The sequence below is a fragment of the Arvicanthis niloticus genome, chromosome 7 (assembly GCF_011762505.2).
Source record: "Arvicanthis niloticus isolate mArvNil1 chromosome 7, mArvNil1.pat.X, whole genome shotgun sequence".
Taxonomy (NCBI): Eukaryota; Metazoa; Chordata; class Mammalia; order Rodentia; family Muridae; genus Arvicanthis; species Arvicanthis niloticus.
The window spans coordinates 75,428,733-75,451,305 of record NC_047664.1 but is presented as its reverse complement, the minus strand read 5'-3'; the positions used below and the strand labels follow the sequence as shown (position 1 = coordinate 75,451,305).

Here is a 22,573-nt window from a genome sequence, read left to right as displayed (position 1 = left end):
TCAAGGTGAGAAAGCACCTCCTGTGAATGGGTGTTTCTAAAAATGTAATAGGTAGCTGCGGGAGTCGGGGTGTTCTGAGTGTGTTGTCACTGACAGTGAGGATTATTCCACATATGTAACACCTGGAGTGTTTGGCAGCTGGGTGGCTGGGTTGACAGACAGATGGATGTGTGGATGAGGGGTGAATGAATGTGTGAATGAATGACAGATAGATGACTGGATGATAAAAGATAGTTGTATTGATGGATGATGGATAGATGTGTGGATTGATGGTGGATGGATGGTAGACGGATGGACAGATGGCTTTGATCATCCGACCAAAGATTATTTGTGTTTCTTCAGCTGAGATGTTTCTTTACATGAGGCATGAAAATACATAATGTAAAATCAATTGTTTTAAATATTACATGAGAAAAATGCATGTCTGATATCAGCCCATCCCCTAACTTGTAGCAAATTGCTTATTGAAAGTCATAGCAACAAATTTCCAATTTTTATATATTTACAACAGAAAGGAGCAGAGGTATTCCCACTTCAGACAGGGCAGATGAGCTGACTCCCAAACTAACATATACAGGCTTTAGGACAAGCATTTTCTTTTCTTTTCTTTTCTTTTCTTTTCTTTTCTTTTCTTTTCTTTTCTTTTCTTCTTGTTTGTTTATTTTTTATTGGATATTTTATTTACATTTCAGATGCCATTCCCTTTCCCCATTTCCCCTCCCTAGAAAACCCCTATACCATGCCCCATTCTCCTTTTTGCCTTTATAAAAATTTTTTAATGTTAACCAAAGGCTTTATAAGTTTGGTAATGCTCAATATCAATCAGAAGTGTAACCTAATACCCAACCTAGATATATCAACTGTCTTTGACTGGCGGAGACATGTGAACATCTGCCTCCATGGAGGACGAGCATTGTTTTCCTTCTTATCCCATTCTGCTTCTTTTATCTCTCTCAACAAATCCCTCCTTCTCCCTGCCCAGGGGGCTACATTCCCTGTGGCTGTTTGTGGGTTGACTAGGGCACTTCAAACATGTGCCACAAGTTTCATCTCTAATGTCATTTGTTTGACACTGAGTTTTACTCTGGAGCTTGCACACTTAAACACTACCACTGTCACCACTGCCTCCCAGTGACTCGGATTTGCTTCTTGTGCTTGACGCATTTGTCACAGGGACATGAGAGACTTCAGCAGCAGCAGAGTGGAATAGCTCTCTAGGAATTCCTTTAATAGCTTCTTGGCACCCAGCATGGCAACAGCATATGCATGATGGAAGGCTTAGCTATGTCATTGCTATTTGTTGAGATATCTGTGTACAGCTTGCTTGTGACTACAGTCTGTCAGTCACGTGGCCTCTTTTGAATAGAACACTGCATGCTTCGGCTCATACATCCTCACATTAACACGTGAGTCACCTTGTGTATTCAAGCTCCTCATTAAGAATTACGGTCATACTTGTATGACATCTTCCACAGTATACACACACTCAGCCATTCCAATGGTAGCCCCTGGGCGCCCTTGTAAATTGGTTTCATGGTCACTTCTAAAGACATCTGCGTTGTAACTTATTAGTGAACTAAAAGCAAATCATTAGAGTTGTACACTGGGGAAGGATTGCTATTCTAAGTATACAGAAGTTTTAGTGGCTGCCATCTCAAAATGTTTACCCTGTCACTTAGCCATGCAGAGAAGGGTTAGAGTGGGCCATTGGGAAGATTTACCTCATTTCTGTGGGATTCATCTCTAGAAATATATAGTCTCCTGGGTTAGTCTCTTGGGATTTCCATAGCTGATGACCATAAACTCAGGTGTTTTAAAAGATTTCATTTATTACTCTCAGTTTTAGAGTGTGCAGAAGTTTGAAATCAAGACATCAGCTGGGTCACATTCCCATCTTTGAGAGAGCTAGGCAAGAGGGAATCTACCTTTGCCTCTTCTATTGGATCCAGAGGTCACTTGGTATGTGACTAAGTCTTCGCATTACCTCCTCTTCTGAGTCTGCCTTCTCTTCTCTCCCTCCTAAGGATACTAGACGTAGTGATTACTCAGGTAATCCAATATATTCTCATCTCAAGATCCAACACTTGATGACATACCTAAAAGACAAATTTCCCAGTTAGGTCAGCTTCCTAGGTCTGGGGAGAACCATGGTCATGTCCTCGAGTGGGGCATGGTTTTACTCTCTGCACTCACGTATAGCTGATGTTCACATACTCAGCCATCTCTGCCTGTTCACGGAGAAAGCTTCATGTAGACCAGTGGTTCTCAACCTTCCTAATGCTTCGACCCTTTAATACATCTCATCTTGTAGTGACCCCAACCACAAAATTATTTCACTGCCACTTCATAACTGTAATTTTGCCAGTGTTATGGATCATAATGTAAATCTCTGAAACACAGGATATCTGATATACAACCACTGTGAAAGAGTCATTTGACCTCCCCACAGATTGAGAACCACTGGTGCACTGGACATACTGAGTGAAGTATAAGCAACAAAGAGTTAGAGTTGGCAGCCTTTGATACCTCCATCCTTTATTCCTGTGTTCAGGGCACAGTAGTAAGAGTTTTGTGCTCTAAAAACCTAATGTATTCTTCCCATGAACACAAATCTACAGAAAGAAAGCAACAGACACCAACGAAGATTGCAATGGAAGACAGGACAAGCCATATTCTTGGAGGTTATCGCTCAAATGAATCTTGATTTCCCATGCCAGGATAAACAGATAAATCTCTACTTGCAAGTACCATTGTCTCAAGGGACCTTAACAAATTAAAAAAAAAAAAATGTCCTAGGAGACTCTTTGCCATCACCTGGACTACTTACAAAGACAGTTGGAAGGACCAGAGATGAAGAGAGAAGACAAGGGAGAACCAGCAATGCTGTCTTTAATTTGAGAGATGGGCATCATGTTTTGAAGGAGTCGTGTGGCATATGCTGGACACGGAAAGACAGAACAAGAGCCAACAGCCAAAGTCACAAAGACTTTGGATCTTTGAAAACTACCCAGGCCTCTATCACTGGATGGATTTAGAATAGTAACTGACATGTCAACCCTACTTGGTGAGAACCTATGTTCTTGCCCAGACCAAAATCAAGTAATTTCTAAGCTAGGCATTGTGCTCACACCAGTAATCCCAGCCCTTGGGAGGCTGAGGGAGGGTCATGAGTCTGAGGACAGCCTGGGTTACACTATAAGTGTGAAGCCAGCTAGGCTACATATATAGTGAGGCCCTGAATTAAAAACAAATCTATGGCTTCTATATAAAATTTTAAAAGAGTGCTTTAAAATCATGTAGCGCCACCAACCTGTGTGCATTCTTGTCCTTGATGGCAATGTTGGGCCAGGCTCTTTCCCCTCAAGATTTCCTCTCACTTATCAAAGTCCTACTCACTTTTGTTTGTCTTTGGGTCTTGTTAATTCTTTTAAAGACAGGGCCTCAGGTAGCCCAGGATGGCCTTGAACTCCCTATATAGGTGAGGATGACCTTGAACTTCTAATTCTTCTATCTCCACTTCCTGAGTGCTAGGATTAAGGCATGTACCACCAATGCCCTGTATAGGTGGTGCTAAAGCTTGAACCCCAGTGCACGTGTGCTATGCAACTGGACTGCAGTCACCTTTTGTGATCCTTCCTAGGAACCAGGTGGTCCATTAAGTTTCCTGGGTCTAACTCTGTGGTTCTCTTGTGCTTTGTCCTTCAAAGCCTCATCACCATCACCGTGTTCGCCACCTGTGTCATGCCATTTATCTACCTCTATTTTCCTGATTAATCCTGAACGCCATGAAGATAGCATTGAATTTTCTGAGAATCCCCAGAGTTCAAGACAAATGGTGGTCAGGGACAGGGCAGTTGGCACACATCTGTAGAACTGAAAGAGTTGAAAAATGTTAAGAATTGAAATATATTTCTTCTTGTAATTACCTTTCAAAAACTTGGTTATGTGGGTTTTTTTGTTTTGTGTGTGTGCGTGTGTGTGTTTTGTTTGTTTTTAAGAAAGAAAGAAAAGAGAAGAAAAAGTCTCTTCCTGCCACGGTCATCTTTGAGAGGGAGGACACCAGCTTGCAGGCCGTTTCGCTCCCATACTTCCCCAAAGTCAGCTCTTCCCAGGAGTCCTTGCTGATGCCCAGTAGTGGTAGAGCCCTTGCTCAGATGATGTACTTTAACTGTGCATTGTTTGCAGGACTCCATGTTTATAGCCTAGGATGTGGTAGGGCGTCTTATTTGAGACAGAGCTCTTACCAACCAAGGGTGGCAGGTGCACCATGACATCCAGGGAAAGTCTGGTGAAGTCTCCTGTCAAGGGAGATGATGCTTTTTTTCTGGAAGGCTGTGAAAAGCCATCCCCGGGCCTCTAGAACTCATATGTAATTGGCTAGCCACGGGGGACTCTGCTCGCTCCACCACTTCCCTTGTCTCTCCCACTTTCTGAATGTCTGTGTTCCTGGTTATTGACTCCAGATGTGTTCTGCCGTCTCTCTTGCTCAGGCCTGTCATTTCCTGGCAGATTCTGACCTCTGTAGAGACCCTTTATATTTTTCTGTTCTTTCTGGTGTTTGAAACACTTTGCAGGCGAATGTCATTCGCAGATTTCATTAATGAGTCTCTTGCTCCCTCTTTGAGACCAGCGATTTAGAAGTTAAGCAGAAGCAGATCTAACCACAACCCTCAACCCTCGCAGCAGACTGTGAGTACCTGCCTCCTTCTCCCAAGGTGAAGTGCAGGTCCTTCCCTGTGCACAAACAGATTTCTCCTCCAACCTTCTCTCTTAGTTTAAAGATAGGTTTTTATCCCATAAGTAACTCTTTGTATTCAGGTCATTGAAGCACCTGGTTTTCCTGGTTACATACAATTCTGTAAGGCAGGGAATAATGTATCGCCGTTCATAATTAGTACTTATTAAACAGATCGCACATTATCAGAGCCTTCAATGCTCACTGAATGAATCTGAGACTTGAGGCATAAATAAGGTCAAGGAAGAAGAGATAGGTCTTATCTCAACTTTGGGAATTTGCTTTCCCTACAAATAACCTATTTTACGAGGTTTAGCCAGGGCCAGAGCATTACTGAGACAAATGTGCCTGCCAGGCAGATTCCTTTAGAGAGAGAGAGCAGGTGGCCAGGGCCACTGTGGGAAGCAGTTATTGGCACTGGTCCACTGGGCTTCTCCATGGTTAAGTTTCTGCATAGGAATGAGTGACCTGTCTATGGCTGAAGTGAAGCCCCTGGGGCCAGTTTAAAATGCTAAGTCACCATGTTGCCCAACAGTGCTTCCCTGAGTTTTAAAGCATTATCAACAAAAACTCTACACCTCAGGGATTTCTAAGTGTCTTTTTTATTCTGGTGTTTTGTGATGCTGGAGCCTGAACCTAGGGCCTCACACGTCCCAGGGAAGCATGTCATCACTGAGCCTGCACCGCCAGACCAGGCTGAGTTTCTACTTCATAGATGTCTATGCTCATGCAGGGTGTGCATGTATGTGTGGGTGCACACGTGTAGGTAGAGGACAGAAGACAACCTTGGGTGTCTGTGTATGTGTGGGTGCATGTGGAGGGCAGAAGACAACCTCGGGTATCTGCGACTGTGTGGGTGCACACATGTGTATGTGGAGGACAGAAGACAACCTTGGGTGGGTGTCGTTTCTCAGGCACCATCTACCTGGCTCTTTTGAGGCAGGGGCTCTCCTTTGACCTATAGTTTTCCCATCTGTTATGTTGGCTCAGGAATCTGTCTCCTCCCTCTCAGTGCAGGGATTAAAGCTCAAGCCATAGTCATGGCCTTTTGCTTGCCTGACTATTTGTGTGTGTGTGTGTGTGTGTGTGTGTGTGTGTGTGTGTGTGTGTGTGTTTTGTTTTGTTTTGTTATGTGGGATCTGGGGATTTAATTCAGGTTCCTGTGGTTTCAATGTAAGCACCTCACCAGCTGAGCTGTCTCTCCAAGCCCTGTTCCCCAGACTCTAGTTCTTAGAGCTAAGTTACCGGTATGATCACTAGGTCTAGGTGTAGTCTGTCTATATTCAAAAAACATTGTAAAACATTAGGGTTGGTTGAGGGATAAAAAAGATTTTGAACAACTTTAAGTCATCGATACAAAGTGTGGTGGCAGACACTTGTAGCCTCAGCACTCAGGAGGCTAAGACAGGAGGATGGGGTGATCTACATCTCAGGGACTGTGTCCCCACCCTCCCCCAAATCACCAATCGAATGCCTCTCCAGTAGGGCAGAGCCTCTCACTGTTCGCCACATTCTGGACAATGTCCTGGATATAGAGAACTGTTTGTTACCTGGGTGTATCACCACAGCAAGCTCCTGCAGGACCAAGGTGCTTTGTCTCTGGGAATAAATCCATTCAGAGCTTGCTTACAATCCAGTGGCACACCTCGGATGCGCTGGACCAAGTCCACCATTTCCTCATGGCACCTGGCTGGCTACCAGGGGTGATGCAAGGAAAACATGAAGACTCATCAAGGCAGTTAATCCCAGGGCCGGGTCTAAGCCACAGTGTTGACACCCCACTTTCCCTACTTGGACTTCTAAGAAAAACTACTGATAAGGCCTTGGTTATAGGGAAAGCAAATGAGGCACTCACCTTGGGGTGCAAAGTTTAAGAAGAAAAAAAAAGCTCAGTAACCATGATTTTAATAGTCTTTCTATTCGTCCTCCCATTGCTGTAATGGAGTACCTGACAAAAGCAAATTAAGGAAAGGGTTTGTTTCTGCTCATGGTTTGAAGGATATGGTCCATGGAGGAAGGGAAGATAGGAGAGCAGGGTGCTGGTAGCCAGTATTCACAGTCAGGAAGCAGAGAGAGATACATGCTGGAGCTCAGCTCCATCCCTCCCCCTCCCCCTCCCCCTCCCCCTCCCCCTCCCCCTCCCCCTCCCCCTCCCCCTCCCCCCTCCCCCTCCCCTGCTGTGGTCAGTCCAGAGCTCCAGCCATAGACTGGCACTGCCCGAATTGGGAATGGGTCTTCATTCCTCAGTTAAACCTCTCTGGAAATGCCTGGGCATGTTACCGTAGTGACAGTGAAGCCAAACTCTGGTTGCTTTTAAAAAAACAAAAGCAAGGCAACCAACTGTGATGGACAGAGGATGGGAACTAATCTGAAAGATCAGGTTAGGAATCTGGTTATTTAGGAATTTTCATCCCAGTTCCTTTCACCTCAGGCTGTGACTCAGCACAGGACCGGTGGGATAAGTGTGTCTGTTACTTAGGGACTCATTCAATGGGGGGGGTGGGGGGGCTTTCTCACGGTAGTGTGATAGCGAGGAGGTTCCTGCAGGCAAGGCTGTGTAGTCACTGCCTTTTCCCTGAGTTGGAACAATGGTCACCATCTAGGGTGACCAGCATTCTCCCCAGACACTTTCCTTTTCAGTACTGTGTGTCTTTTGTGGGTGGAGCAGGTGGTTGGGGCTGGAAGGTCCTGTTCCCTCTTCCCTGGGCTTCTCTCTGCTCATCGCCTCAGTCTTTTCATGTGCTGCTGAATTTAATATTTTTGCTTTAGGTGGCAAAAGCATCACCGATTAACATTTGTTTAATTGGTTTCCAGCTCTGTTTTCTTGCATTATGTGTTGTCCAGACATTTAAAAATGAGATGAATAAAATAGCTGAAAGCATCCCCAAATGCCACCAGTCCTAGAGAATAGCAGGAAACTGTAGATTCTGGTGCCAGACTGCCTAGGTGCTGAAGGTCTCCTGTTTATATAGAGCCACAAAATAGCTTTACATTTTTTTCAACCATGTCCACAGACCTTGTTTATGCTTTCACAAACTCCATGCTTCTCCTTATAACCCTAGATCTTATCTCCATCCATCTGTCTGTCTACCTATGGAGAGACTGCTGTCCCTCTGCAGAGTAGAGGCTTCTAGAAATTCCTTCCCTCCCACAGACACCCAAATCCACAGATAGCTCAAGTTTCTCCTGTAAAATGGTTTTGTGTTTACATTTAATAATCACTCATCTCTAGTGTACCCTAAATCTTCTTCAGATTACATAAAATATCTAATACAATGTAGGAGTATTGCTATGCTGAATTTTTAGGAAAATGATAATGGGGAAAGGTTACATATTTAGCATAGATGGCTTCCTTCTACCCTGACCTGTGGTTGACTGACTCCGTTAAATGCTCACATGTGGAGGGCTCTCTCTCTGTCTCTGTCTTTCTCTCTCTCATACATAAACACACACACACAGAGAGAGAGAGAGAGAGAGAGAGAGAGAGAGAGAGAGAGAGAGAGAGAGAGAGAAGCACACGCTATTCTGACCTCAGGGCAGCATCTCCTGTGTGCCCATGCAGAAGCAGTGAGGAAGCATCCTAGGCTGGCTGAGGGTCAGCTCACTGGTACAGTCACCAGCCTCCCTCTGCTCCCTCTGTTCTTTAGGGCTTTCCCTCTCCAGGTATTGTAGGAGACCCACAGACAAATGCTTGATGGAGAGAATTAGCCAGTTTCATAAAAACCAGAAACCTAAAGAAAAGCTGGGTGAATCTAGCTTAGTCCAGAGAAGGACATGTCTTCAAATACTGAAGCACTAAAGAACTCCATGGAAAATCCTGTGTTCCCTGGAGAGGGGAGGAGCTACAGGGAGACAAACTCTCCCTCAGTGTGTGAACATTTCTCCTGATATAAAGGTCTACCCAAGGGTAGAATGATTTTTTTTATGAAGTCATTATTGTCTCATTTAAGGACAACTCTCAAAACTTCCTTTTAATGCAGTGTCTATGTGTCAGCTTTGAGAAGATACCAATGCAAGACAGACTGCCATCCTTACAAGTCGGGGGGGGGGGGGAAGCATCTTAATTTTCTCATTATTTATTAGGTAAGTCAGTGTGCCCTGTGACTGGGGCTGGAAAGAAATGGGTACATTGCATCCACCTTTGAAAGGAGAGAACAATGCATGTATGCTTGCTTGCACTCAACTATGTTTCTCCACTTGTAAACAGTTCAGGTCTCTTCCCTTGCCTAAGGAATGGTGTCACCCATAGTGGCTTGGAACTCGACACATCAATTGATATAATTAAGACAGTCCTCTGACCCAGACATGTTCCAAGGCTAACCCAAAGAAGAAAATCAATGCTTCATTGAGACTCTCTTCCCAGCTGATTCTAGGTTATGTCAACATCTGAAAGGCACGTTTGTCTTCTAAGTGAAAGAGAAGGGGAGAGATTGTTGCTGATGTGAGAGACCAAGAAAGTCTGACTTATGCTTAGTGTCTTCTCACTCTAACCTGTATGAAAGCCACATCTCCTTGCCCTCCTTGGACAGGGCCAAAAGGACAGGCCTACTGAGCAGATTTAAACAGATATTTTCTACCCACCTCAGCCTTGAACTCTGCTTTCTAGGGGAGAAACGTGTTTCTCTGTTAGATTAAATGATTCTTGATACTGTCGTCTCACCCCAGTACCAGGCTCATGTATGTCTAAAAGCAGGATATGTTCTAGGTTACAGCAATTTGATATGTGTTATATGTTCAAAAGATAGAAACACAAAGAGAACTGCCAGGTGAACAGAAGAAATCTAATTTTCTGAAGTCTACCTGGTTCATTGCTCTGGAGTCCAAACTGCTTATTCAGCCAGTGTTCTCATGCTCAATTTTTATTTATGTAGACTTTATTTAGTCTAAAGTAAATTCACACACAAAAAAAATATAAGTGGTATTTACATTAGCATTACATTAAGACGTTGGTTTACCATCTGGCCAAGGGCCAGCAGATTCATTGCTCTGAGAGGGAAGGGAAAGGGAGTGGGGTTGGGAGAAAGAGAAGAGAGGTTGGAAGCAAGGTTGGGAGAGGGGAGGAAGTGTGGAGGTGAAGGACAGGGGGCTTTGGAGTGTGAGCTGAACCCTGCTATGCTTGCTAACCTTGTTGGGTAATTCTGTCCCTGGGGCACTGCAATTCTCCTTAGAGGCAAAGACTGTGTGTCTTCAGAGCTTTGACATCTTTACTTACAGTGAGACCTAAAGAGATTTAAATCCTTCTGATTTCCTTGGTCTTTTATATTGAAGTAGTTGCATTATTGAAGTGTTGACCATTTCATATTGGAGACACTGGGAGACAGACTGGGAAACAGAGTGGAAAGGTTAGGAGGAAAGTCCGGCAGCTCGGCCTGCTTAGCTTCCTTTTGGGTGTGACTGGCCAGTGCTAAGTGAAACTATGCTCCAGTTTCCTGATCTGTTTAATTAAAAACAAAACAAAATGTCATGAGGCCTTGAGAGAATAAAATGACACAATCTAATAATGTCCTCAGCACAGTGCCTAGCACATGGGACATGCTAAGTAACTTGTTTAGAAGCAAAGTTATAAAAACATCCATCTGGATTGGCATGGTGTTGCACACCTTTAATCCTAGCAGTTGGGAGGCAGAGGCCTGCAGATCTCTGAATTTGAGGCCAGCCTGGTCTCACTTATAGTGAGACTCACACACACACACACACACACACACACACACACATAGACACACACACAGATACACAGACACACACACATAGACACACATATACACACACACACAGAGAAAGACACATAAATAAAACAAACACATTTCCTCTTTATTAAGACAGAATTGTAGAAATCTATTTATGAGTGGGATTATCTAGTCTGTGACCTACAGGGATTTTTACTTTGAGGTTGGTGTCTGTTTGTGTGTTTGTTTGTAAGGTAGGACTCTTAGTGCAGAATATTATGAAGAACATAATGTGCTTGTGTATATATAGGCATGGGGGAGGGGGTCACGCATTTAGTCAGCTTTGTGTTACGATTATGAAAGACCCCAGCCAGTGTCTGTCTTTCTATTGCTGTACAGACCCTAACCAAGGCAACTTCTGGGAGAACGGACACAAAGGGGATTCATGGGAAGGAAGAAGAGCTAAGAGGAAGAGAGCAGTGGGGTTATGCAGTGGGATATGTTCAAAGTACATTGTACATGTGCTTGAAACACCCTTACGTGATCCTTTAAAATAATAATAAAATGTTATAGGCACATCCCAGTGACTGTATGACCAGCCCTATACCCCACCTCTCACAGGCTCCACACCCTCTCCTCCCAGTAGCGTGGGGACCAAGCCTGTAACACATGCACCTTTGGGAGGCGCTTGTCCAGACCACAGCAAGGGAGGCAGGGCTTCTGTTTGTCTTCTCCACCGTCCTTCCCCCCAGAAGATCCTGAGTGAGCCTCCTCCGGGAACACACTATACAAACCACACATCAGGTCTCCGTCACCATGTTGCTGAGAAAGCCACGGCACTCAATATGAACAGTTACCTTTTCATTGGTGCCTGCAGCTGCTGACTGGTTTTCTGTTAGGCTGTCTCCTTACAGCCGACTGAGAAAGGGCAGGACCAGAGCACGTGGGAGTGTATGCCACAACTCTCGAAGAATCTCCAAAGACCTAGAGCCTCCTTTTACCCTTCTGCACCTTTCTCCTTACAGGAAGACGATAACTTTTTGGGTGGCCCATTTCCTTTCTCACGTTTATTTTTTAACTATTTCCGGTCTCCCTGAAAGTGGTTCCTGTGAGCTTCCAGTGCCTTCTCAGCGCCCCAGACAAATAGCAGCCATGAGGTTGCCTTGAACTCTTGGCTGACAGCAACTTCACCCCTCTACCGTTTGCATTTTGTGGTCTCATGGAGAGAGATACAAAATGCTGGGCTCTGACAGTTCAGGCATCCTGGCTGAGTTCAGAAATGTAAACAATAAAGCTTACTCCGTACAAGTTGGAAGGCATGTATTTTCCTGAGATAAACCTGTGTTTAGACAAACAAACTCAAAATGTTTGGAAAAGAAGACGCGGATCAGTGCGTGGCAGGCGTGTTCCTTCCACATGCACACACCTTCTGTCTAGTTCATGTGTCTTCATGTCCCTGGAGAAAGCAGAAAGTACTTATATTTGAAAAAAAAAAAAAAAAGAGTTGTGTTGAGGGGAGGGAAGAGGATGAAAGAGGGGGGATGGGAGGGGAAGGGACAGGAGGGGACAACAGGCTCAATGCATCCGACAGGCTTAATGCATCCTTGGTATAAACAGTGGCAGAATCCCAGCAGACAATGGTTACATGGTCTCTGCCAAGTTATATGAATGTTCACCTCCTCTCTGGACTGAGGACTCCCTACAACCGCGTCCTTTGCACAATTCCTTGAGGTCTCCCTGTCAGCTCACAGCCTGGCTTAGATTTGGTAATTAAAAATATTTATTGATTGTCTAAGAAACTTTCAAGGTATAAAATCAAACACTGGAAAAAACCCATTCGTTGGGAACTCCATCTGTATCAAAGGAAAAGACATGTTGCCATGGTATTTTTTTTTTCTGGGGAAAATATCAATACATAATTGAATCAAAGACCACAGTCATCCAAGCCTACCGTGATGACAAAGCAGGAAGGTCCTCTTGTGGAAACTGACACTCCATTTTCTAAGCCACCAGAGAGAGACCAAAGACAAAATAAATTCTGAGACACCCGTAAGAAAATCACTAGTAGTTAATCCATACTTAGTGTATGCTTTGTGAAAATCAAACATCTTCAACAAACTTGCTTAATCCTCATGTGAGCTCTATAAGGTAGGCTATGGTCACTGTGCTCTTTCCTGGTTAAAGGCATCCATGCACAGTAGTGGTAGGTTTGAACTCAGAGGCCACCTCACTGGTGATAGGTAGACAGATGAGAAGAGTCATCAGACTAAGTTTTCTTAACAAATTATATCTCTTGTGTGTGGTCTACACATTTTACCAGTAGACAGGCCCCAAGTGATTATTAACCCATCGTGACAGGGCTGTTGCCAGCCCACATTATTCCTATAATATGAAGCAGAGGTACAGTGAGACAAAGCTAGTTGCCTGAGCATCTTAGAGTGAATGCTCAGGCCTGGCTTTCTCAGGCCCAGCTCAGCCACACTCACAGCTCTGCTCCCCTCCTCAGGCTATGGTGTGAACTCGTGCTGCCTTGTTCTTTTGTAGGTTTGCATGTGAGTGACTCTTAGAATATCTTGACCTGCTCCCGGGGAAATACTGCTTTCCTGAATTTTCTGATCCCTACTCAGCCATGAACCAACCAGACCTTCCGGCAGACCCAGATCCCAGTCCCGAGCCGCTGTGCGTAGTGTGTGGCCAAAACCATTCGCCAGAGGAAAACCACTTCTACACGTACACAGAAGATGTAGATGACGACCTCGTATGTCACATCTGCCTGCAAGCATTGCTGGACCCTCTGGACACTCCGTGCGGACACACCTATTGTACCCTGTGTCTCACCAACTTCCTGGTGGAGAAAGACTTCTGCCCTGTGGACCGAAAGCCCATGGTTCTGCAGCATTGCAAGAAATCCAGCATCTTGGTCAACAAGCTTCTCAACAAGCTGTTGGTCAACTGCCCGTTCACAGAGCACTGCACCGAGGTGCTGCAGCGCTGCGATCTGCAGCATCATTTTCAGACAAGGTAGGAACCCTTCTCTTCCTCCTTTCTCGGGCCCTGCTAGAAAGACATCCATGAGGGTGCAGCAAGGACTTGCTCCCAGCGCCCTGGCACTCTGTAGGATGCCTGTACTTTCTCTTTGGAACCAGTGAAGCGATCTGTTCCAGTAGAGCACAGCCTAGGTGTTTATGGCTGTGAACTAGTGTGAGGAAATAGCAGGAAGTAGGACTGGGTTGTGCGCATGCACTTATGTGTTTATGGTTTGGTGAATGTTATGGCTTAGATATCAAATATCAGCACCAGGTCGAGTTTCAAATGCTTGGTCCTCAGCCAGTGGTGCTCTTTGTGGAGATAGCAGAAGCTTCAGGAGATGGGACCTAGCTGGAAGAAGTAGCTTACCAGGGGGTATCTCTGAGGTTATCCTAGATCCACATTTCCCTCCTTTCTCCCTTTTCTCCTGGCTGCTCTCTTAACCAGGATGGACAGAAATTCTGAAACCAACAAGGAATCCTTCCATAAACAAACCATCTCTTTGATTAATGTAGGATCTACATTTATCCTCTTACTTATTTTTAATTTTAATTTTTTATTAACATATGTTCATCATATGTAGAGTTGGATTCTTTAACAACAAGTTCTTTTCAATAAGTCAACTAAGTTTTTTAAGGAGAAAATCAGAAACATAACACCCTTCATTCGAGCTTGCTTCCAACTGCTGTGATAAGCACCATGATCAAAAGCAACTTGGGAGGAAAATGGTTTGTTTGGCTTATGTATCCCAATCACTGTCCATCCTTAGAGGAGGCTGAGACAGGGACTTGAGGCAGGAGCTGAAGCAGAGGCCACGGAGAAACACTGCTTCCTGGGTTGCTCAGTTTCCTTTCTTACAGCATCCAGGACAAGGGTGGTACCACCAACAATGGGCTAGGCTCTCCCCTATCAGTCATTAACCAGGAAAATGTCCCACAGACTGCCTCCTGACAATCTAATGGAAGCATCTTCTCCATTGAGGTTTTCTCTTCCCAGATGATTGTAGCTGTGTCAAGGTGACGTAAACTCAACCAGAACACCCTCTGAGTGATTTTTTGTTTCTCTTTTGGCCAAGGTGCACACATTGGTGGCAGAAAGGAGATGTGCTACCTGCTGCTGGTGACTGGCATCCCCTGCTCCCCCACCTGCTTCTCAATTTGTCCCTTCTTGGTGTTGTGTGCCTGGGTATTCCTGTGTGGATGGCCTCGCTGGTGGCTCTGGGCCTATTCCCCATGAGGAGTTCTGCTCAGTAAACATAAGGTGCTTAATCAACTGTGAACAATAATACCACAGTCATTGTGTAAGAGGAAATCTGCAGGCTTATATTTATCTTGGTTCCTGTCATGGCCAGGGCAAGAGGCAGGTGCAGGTGACTTTTTGAAAGGTCACATACCTTAGGTCATGAATCTGTGGCTTTGTCTTTTGAGACATGAGTGCATTCTCTAACACGAAAGCTTTTCTCATACCAGGGCCTGCGTGTAATGCTTGGCACATGCTTATTGTGCTGGTTATGCTGGTGGACTCAAGATGTCCAGCCAGATGTTTCCAGTGTAGGTTTGCAGTAAATGTTGGCTTCAGACGTGGAGACCCACCTCCATGCTTTCCCCAGAAAGGGCGTGGTCAAAAGAGATGGTGGGGGAAGGAGCATGGTAGTGACCTTTGCTGATAATTTTGCCCAGGAATCAGAGGCATTGTGGGAAGGAAAGTAAACCCAAGGTCATAGGTAAGGTAGACTCTGTCCAATTATGCCAAGACCAGGGAGCATGTTGGGTAGGGAATATAGGAGACCTAAAGAGAAAGGGTCCTGGTAGAAATCTGAACATGTGTCACTGCCATATTTTCATCTTATTTTTCTATTCGGGGATGTATTAGTTCCCTGTTGCTGTTGTAACAAGTAATTACATACAATCTGACTTCATATAACTCAAATCTGTTATCTCAGCGTTCTCCAGTAAACCCAATCCAGCTGGGTGTCACCCAACCAACATCATGGGGTGTCTGGGCTGAATTCCTTGGGGCCGTAAGGGAGGCTCTCGAGTCTCACCTTTTTCAGCTTCTAGATGCTTCCTTTTTGAGGATGACCAAGCAGTGATGGAGAATATCAAGCGGGGGTAGACCTGTGGGGTTACAAGGAAAGGAATCCATACTTAGCTGCCCCAACGGAACTTCCATTCATCCACCTGCCCATGCTACCCCGTGACCAGAACATCTCAAGGAAGCTGGGGGAAAGTGTTGGCAATCACACCATTGGTAATGATGTGCACTTGGGAAAGAGCTGTGAGGGAGGAACCCCAGTTCCTGACAGAAATTCAGTTACCTCTTCAAGCTGTGGCTCTCTGGGGAGGAAACCCCCACTTCAAGGAAGCATGGTCCTCCACACCTGCCTTTGCACCTCTCCCTTCACACTAGAGCTGCCTAAGTAGATTGACACCAGCATTTCCCAAAATACACATCAGTCATCAAGTGCTTAATATATGCACAGACGCCCTCCATCACCAGCCCCGAGTATTTGTTTGCAAAACCTTAAGAATTCAGAGTTAACCCCGGGCCTGCCTTCTTATCCTTCAGGGCCCTAGGCCATTACTGGTCAGTTGACCACCTTTTTCTTCATTTAAGAAGACCCAGTAATTGTTTTAAGCACCTGTTGAACTGGGATGACTCAGATGACCAGGAAACAAGAGTCTCTTTGCCTCAAGGGTGTGATGGGGCTGACAGCTGGGACCACTGTCTGTGGATCTTCTGGGGAGAGCTTTTGTGAAGGCATTTTGCTCTTTTTTTTTTCTCATTTTTTTAAAGAGACATTTTCATGAAGAGGAAATTGGCCTGGACCTCTGCACTGTAGCTGAAGATCACATTAAAATCTGGATCTTCCCGCCCCCATCTCGTGAGCACTGGGACCACAGGCATGCACCACCACACCCAACAAGTTAGCATGTTTGATCATTCTTATTGTCACTTTCTTCAGAAGATATACATAGAAACTTTTTTTTTTAATTAAGAATCACTGAACTGGGAATTTAGTTCAGTTGGTAGAGCACGTGACTGCTACCCACAAAGCCTCGGGTGTGATCACCAGCATCACATCGACCAGGGGCCGTGTGCACATCTGTTTTCCAGCACTTGAATGATAGAGTCAGGAGGACTATGAGTTCAAGGCCATTTTTAACTCTATAAAGAGTTCAAGGCTAGTATGGGTACCTAATGCCCTGTCTTCAATAATACATTTATGGTGCGACGAATCGTGTTTTAAATATCAATGCATTGTCCAGTGGATTAGTGGGGGGGGGGACATTTAGCATGTGCTACACATACAAAGTTTTTGGTGATGAAAACTCTTGAATCTACCATGTACATGGTCCATAGTAAACTGATAATGTCAGAGAGTAGGGCTTGTGAACTTCTTCTGCCTGTTTCACTGATTTTTTTTTACATCTTTAACAGATGGTAGACTTGTGTCTGGGGTACAGCTGCAACACATCTGTAAGCAGATGCTGTGTCCTTCAGGATTCTGGCCATCTATACACAGTGACCTTCAGAGCCTGAGCTGGGGAAAGCTTTGGTAAAACATGCAGGATGAATTGTGGCTTTGAGCTACTGGCCCGTTGATGAGACTTGCCTCAGACTAGACTGGACGTATTAGGAGCCAGGGACCCAGTGTGTGGAATTCGATTGGTTCTCTTAATTTCTGTCCTCTTTTATGCCTTTAGATGGTATCGCATGTGTCTGCTCAGAGATCCAAGTTAGGGGGACAGAGCTGGTTGGGTTGGATGGTAGCCTTCCTAACCAAAGTATAATGACAGATGTTATGGGGCTGCAGTAAAGGGCCTGACTGGTAAGTCTCTCTCCGTATCTCCTGTCATTGTGAGTGTGGATAGACACCAGCTTGCTAACCTTTGCTTCAGAGGAAGACTTAAGTCTATTTATCGTATCTTCACTAGATGAGAACCCCATCCACATGTGTGACATTTATCAAGAACCATAATATCCTAAGTCCTAAATGAAAGAAGCTGTTGTTTCTGCTTCTGAGCAAATAACCTTTGAAGGCTAAAGAAGAGATGCTGAAAACATCCCACTCAGCGCTGCTTCATAAGACAAGCACGCTGCCCTGTGTCTCTCTCATTATCCTGATGTTTTGGTTATGAACCTTAGCCTTTAGTGGCTGGGCTGCCTCTCTAGCCCCATTTCTCTTACTCTTTAAAAGTGTTAGATAATAGAGCTGCCCTACCTAAGCACCCACTGGCCAGGAAAAAGAAATCATTGTTCGGTGTTTTGAAAGAGACTGGAATAAGAACATGATTTGATCCACTCAATCCCCTCTTGGCGGCAGGTTTTCAGGAAGAGTGTCTTGATGAATTCTGGCCAATGTCCTGGGAGTATCTTCAAAGATCTGCCCTGGGCCCTCTGTGGTCCCTGACTCTATCAGGGGCTCTTTTCTGTTGTTTTCAGTACAATCCAGGCTTAGCTGGCTGATCACAGTCTAGGCAGGATTTCACTGCAGGGAGAAGGAACCCAGGGCGTCACTTTTGGACCTGCCTGCTTGGCCATCTCAGGTTGGCTAAACAGCTACACTGGCATGCCTTCTTACAGTGACTTTATAGGGTTTTGCTCTTTTGAGGCAGGGTCTCGCCATGTAACTCTGGCTGTCCTAGAACTCGATTATGTAGGCCAGGCTGGCCCTGAACTCAACAGAGATCAAACTGTCTCTTCTCTTCAAGAGCTGAGATTAAAGTTATACGCCTCCATACCTGGCATTATCGTGACTCTTAACCCTGAGCCCAACTGGGTCCTCACCTTACCTCTGTTTAGCAAAGTGAAAAGAAAATGAGAAACAGTGGTAGATGGCTGAGGGGCCTTGCTGGACGAAGAGGACAGCCAGCAATGCACCCTGCAAGGTTAGGGTTAGGGCTGTTTACTCTCAAGGAAGCTCTGGAACAATACATGGTTATTCCAAGTGAGAGCTTTGAGCCCCAAGGGGTTTATGCTGATTAGGATTACATCTGGCAGGCTCCAGGACATCAAGTGGTACAGGAATGAGAAGTTGGAAAGCTTTCTTTTTCTCATGGAACACAGAGTCTCAGTAAAAAGGCTGGGACTAAGATGATGTCGCCCTGATGTCATCAGGAGTCCAAGCTTCCTTCTGTTTTTCAGTTTAGTGTCCACCCTCAAGCTTGTCACTGCGTGCTTCCAAAATGGCTGCTTGCCATAGCATCTCATAGAAGTTTTGGGCAAGAAGAGATCAAGACCATTTCCTTCAAAGACCTTTCTGGAATTTGCTTAAATTTTATTGGTCTGAATCCAGGGCCACCCATCTACAAGAGAGGCCAAGTGTGTTAATGTCACCAATAAACATGGGGTCCTGTTAGAAGGAAGATCAGATATCCAGTGGGCAACCAGCAGTGGCCACAGTATGACAAAGGAACAACAGGAAGGATGCGTTTGCCTTGATGTTACCTTCTCATTCATTCATCTGTTCCTCCTGAAATGCAAGGAGACAAATGGATGAGCACCCTTCGCTTTTCCTAGAACACATACTGAGTTGTCGGTAGCACCCTGTCATGGCTATTCACATCACTATGAAGCTGTGGTAGATACAGCATGCTACGTGTGAGTTAGGGTTTACACTCTAGGGTATGCATGTCTAAGAAGAGATTGTACCAGAACTTCCTAAAACCCACATTTAGAAAAATATGGTGGCATATCATCCTTCTCAGTCTAGAAGAGAAGAAAAAAATAAATGAGACAAGGATAGACAAGCCACTATTACTCAGTCATCAGTAGCTACTGACTAGTGGAGGCAGAATTTTGTTCTGCCCCTGTCACCATGCTCTGAGTTAAAATGCTGTTACTGCTGGTGCACTCTTACAGAGGAGGAAGTTCAGAGAGGGTAAGCAGCATAACTATGACACCCAGCATGGGACAGAGCTGGGATTCAAGCTTGTCACCTCAGCAACTAATACCAACTCCAGCTTCCTCCTTACTGCTGCTCACAGTTCTGACTCACTCGTGCGTGCCAGCCTTCCCTGCCAGAGAATTCAAGTTTGAGCCTCAGCAAAATTAGCCATGAGTATGTCAGACTCTCTCGGGAGTGCATATGTCTGATCTAGACTATGCAAGTTCTGTGCGCAGCCAAAGCTCGGCTCTGTTTAAATGCTCTCAGGCTGCCTTGCTTTGATACCCAATTCTGATGTCAAACTCTCAGACACCTATAGAGCTGACTGCAGTTCCCCTGCCCCCACCTCCCATTAGACACTCCTGTGCTCCTCTTCCTTACAAGGGCAGCCCATTAATCCAGAATTTAACTGTCCCTTTGAGCCATTTCTCTGAAGACTTAGCCCCTTGAGTTGGTGAGATACATGAACACTTCTTGAATATGGAGTCTTGGGAGTGTCTTGGACATCAGAGCCAAGGCATGTCATCTCTATCCAACTTTAAGCTGGAAGAAGTTATGGGGTAGGGTCTCTACAAGCAAAGACGTATATTAACTTCATTTTAGTAACTTAGGCTCAGGCACTGCAACAAATGCCAGAGGAAGTCCAGGGAAGAGTGAGGGTGACTCTCTTCTCACAGACAAGACCCCGTTTACACGGCACTGCTATCTATTTAGGCTCATTAGTATTCTCAAAGTATTCTGGTCTTTTGGAAAGCCTGTCTTCAAACCTGGCCACAGACATCGCCTGTGTCAGGACAGTGACAGGTGAGTGTGTGTGTGTGTGTGTGTGTGTGTGTGTGTGTGTGTGTGTGTGAAGCATCCATGCTCAGGAGGGGTGGTTCCTCTTTCCCCACCTCCTGTGAATCAGCATCACAAAGCTGGGAGACTCTGGGCTAGGCTCCCGAGATGCTATTTTGAGCATCTCTCTGCAGCAGGCTGCAGTATGGCTTTCGATTATTCAAGCATTCACCCGTGCGGAGTGGAGTTGAATGTGCCATGCCCGTGCCCTCTTCCAACACGACTTCACTCCCAGCCAGGCTGCTCCTAGCCAGTGATGTAAATGTACCAGCTGCTTCCCAAGAGCCAGTCCGAATCCTGCAGGAGGGGCCCATCCCTCTCCCAGGCATCAGCCTGCTGCCTTCAGCCTAAGCCCTCTTGCCAACCATGGTGGGTCTCTCCGGTCTCCCATCACTTTGTCGGAGATGCCCAGAGCTAATCCTCTTACAGGCTCATGATTTGTAGTATGCCTTAATCTACAGGCTCCAAGTCGGATGCATTATTATCTTCTGATTGTGGGGAAATGAACAGATTTGCTTAACAGGGCTACACTGGGCTGGCAGGAGGTGGTCAGGAGGAAGGCAGCAGACTGCTCGGAAAATGAAGGCGCTACTGCTGTTGGTCCTGCCCTGGCTGAGTCCAGCTAACTACATTGACAATGTGGGCAACCTGCACTTCCTGTACTCGGAACTGTGAGTCCCCTCTTAGTGCCCACAACTCTGTGTGTGTGTGTGTGTGTGTGTGTGTGTGTGCTGAATGGATGGAGGTAGTTTCTGAGTCACTTTCCCAGCTGGTTTATTTTGTTTCTGGCAATAATTCTACGTGTACTGCCTATGCATGAAGAAAATGCCTTACAGCGGTAGAAGCAGCAGGCTTAGTGCTTTGTGACTTAATAGAAAATATCATTTTAATGGATATGCTTGCTTCTCAACATGCATCACCCCCCACTTCTGTGCTAAAGCTGCTTGGTGTGTGTGTGTGTGTGTGTGTGTGTCACCGTGTGTGTGCACTCGTGCTTAGCCTTTTCTTGATAGATATGACTTCCTCCCCTTTCCATAAAAGGAACTAAGAGAGCAATTAAAATCAGAGCTTGAAGCAGACACGTGCATCTCGTATAAGGGGTTTCTAATGACTTTATTGTCATCAGACCTGATACCTGAATATGAGTCCAGTGTCAGTAAGAGAGAAAGATAATCTTATGCATTTAAAAGTGTAAGTTTGGTTTTTATTTTGGATAATTTTTAAACCTATAGAAAATAAAGAACTGTGCCACTGATGCCTGTGTTCCCATCATACCAATCTGGAGATTAATACTTTAGCAAGCCCCAGGCCATCCAAGCCTATGTTACTGCATAGCAGGGCTGTGCCTCAAAAATACATGCAAACATACATGCACACACACATATAAAGGTGAACACATATAAACATATGCAAACATACATGCACATACACATATAAAGATGAACACACATGCATATATGTGTGTATCTTTAAAATAGTCTTGGGTAAATTGGGCTGTCATAAAATTTCACCCTTCACTACTTCACAGTGTACTTCTAAAATATAAATATACTTTCCTACATGACTAGGGTCTATTTTATGAGAGGAAATGACTTAGGCTCATAACTTTAAGTATTTTTCTGGCTCCTATGTTGAAAGAATTGCAGACTAGTATGGCCGGTTTCCACCAGACACAGAGGATATGTTGCTCAGTTTACAGTATTTACAAAATTCCTCCTTGGTAACCAGACAGGAAACTACAGCAAGAATGATTTTTTTTTCAGGGATGGGATCTTTCAGTGTAGAACAGGCTGCTCCAGAACTCTCATTCACCTGCCTCAGTTCCCTTGGTGCTGGGATGCCAGGTGTGTCCTACTGGAGCCAGGACAGAGAGCAAGGGATACAAACAGGGTTCCTAGAACTCTGGTTAGAAACGCTTGCCTAAGTTGCGATACCCCTCACGGATGTGTGGAGACAGTCAAGTTGCTTTTGTACTTATTCGGACTAATCAGTTTGTCAAAGGCAGTAGCTACTCAGTGAATGCTTGAAAAATAGAATAAAACACTTGAAGGCAAGTCATTTATTTTATACACGCTGCATTCCGGGAGTGTCTGGTCCATATAACTGAAAAGAAATGCTGGTTTACCTGGGATCAGAAGGCTCAAAGAAAAACTGTATGGCTTTATCTTCAGTTGTAAGGGCCTCTGGGGAGATTATGACGTAGCAAAAGCCTTTCTTGACACTGTAGAGTGGCAGACCTCCCCTGATCCTCCTGATGGTGGCTGAGGTTGCGGTCTCTGGAATCCAGGGCCACGTTCATCCTTTCTGTCCACCCACCCACCCGCATCCTTGCCGGTGACTGTGTTCGTTTCCCATGACTGCTGAAACAAATATCCGCAAACTGGGTATCTAGATACTTATTTTTTCACTGTTTTGGAG

General features: G+C 45.1%; 1 protein-coding gene across 2 annotated transcripts in view; it reads left to right on the top strand.

Annotated features, from left to right (window-relative positions):
* Positions 1–22,573, top strand: part of Lnx1 (ligand of numb-protein X 1) — a 108,216-nt gene that overhangs the window by 4,342 nt on the left and 81,301 nt on the right. The window contains exon 2 of one of the 2 annotated variants that reach the window (XM_034509001.2): positions 12,946–13,422. In XM_034509001.2, coding sequence (XP_034364892.1) covers positions 13,031–13,422 — 392 coding nt within the window. In that variant the 5' untranslated portion in view covers positions 12,946–13,030. Of the gene's footprint in view, positions 1–12,945; positions 13,423–20,478; positions 20,827–22,573 lie in introns of those variants that run through there. The other variant, XM_034509003.2, reaches the window with a different exon arrangement.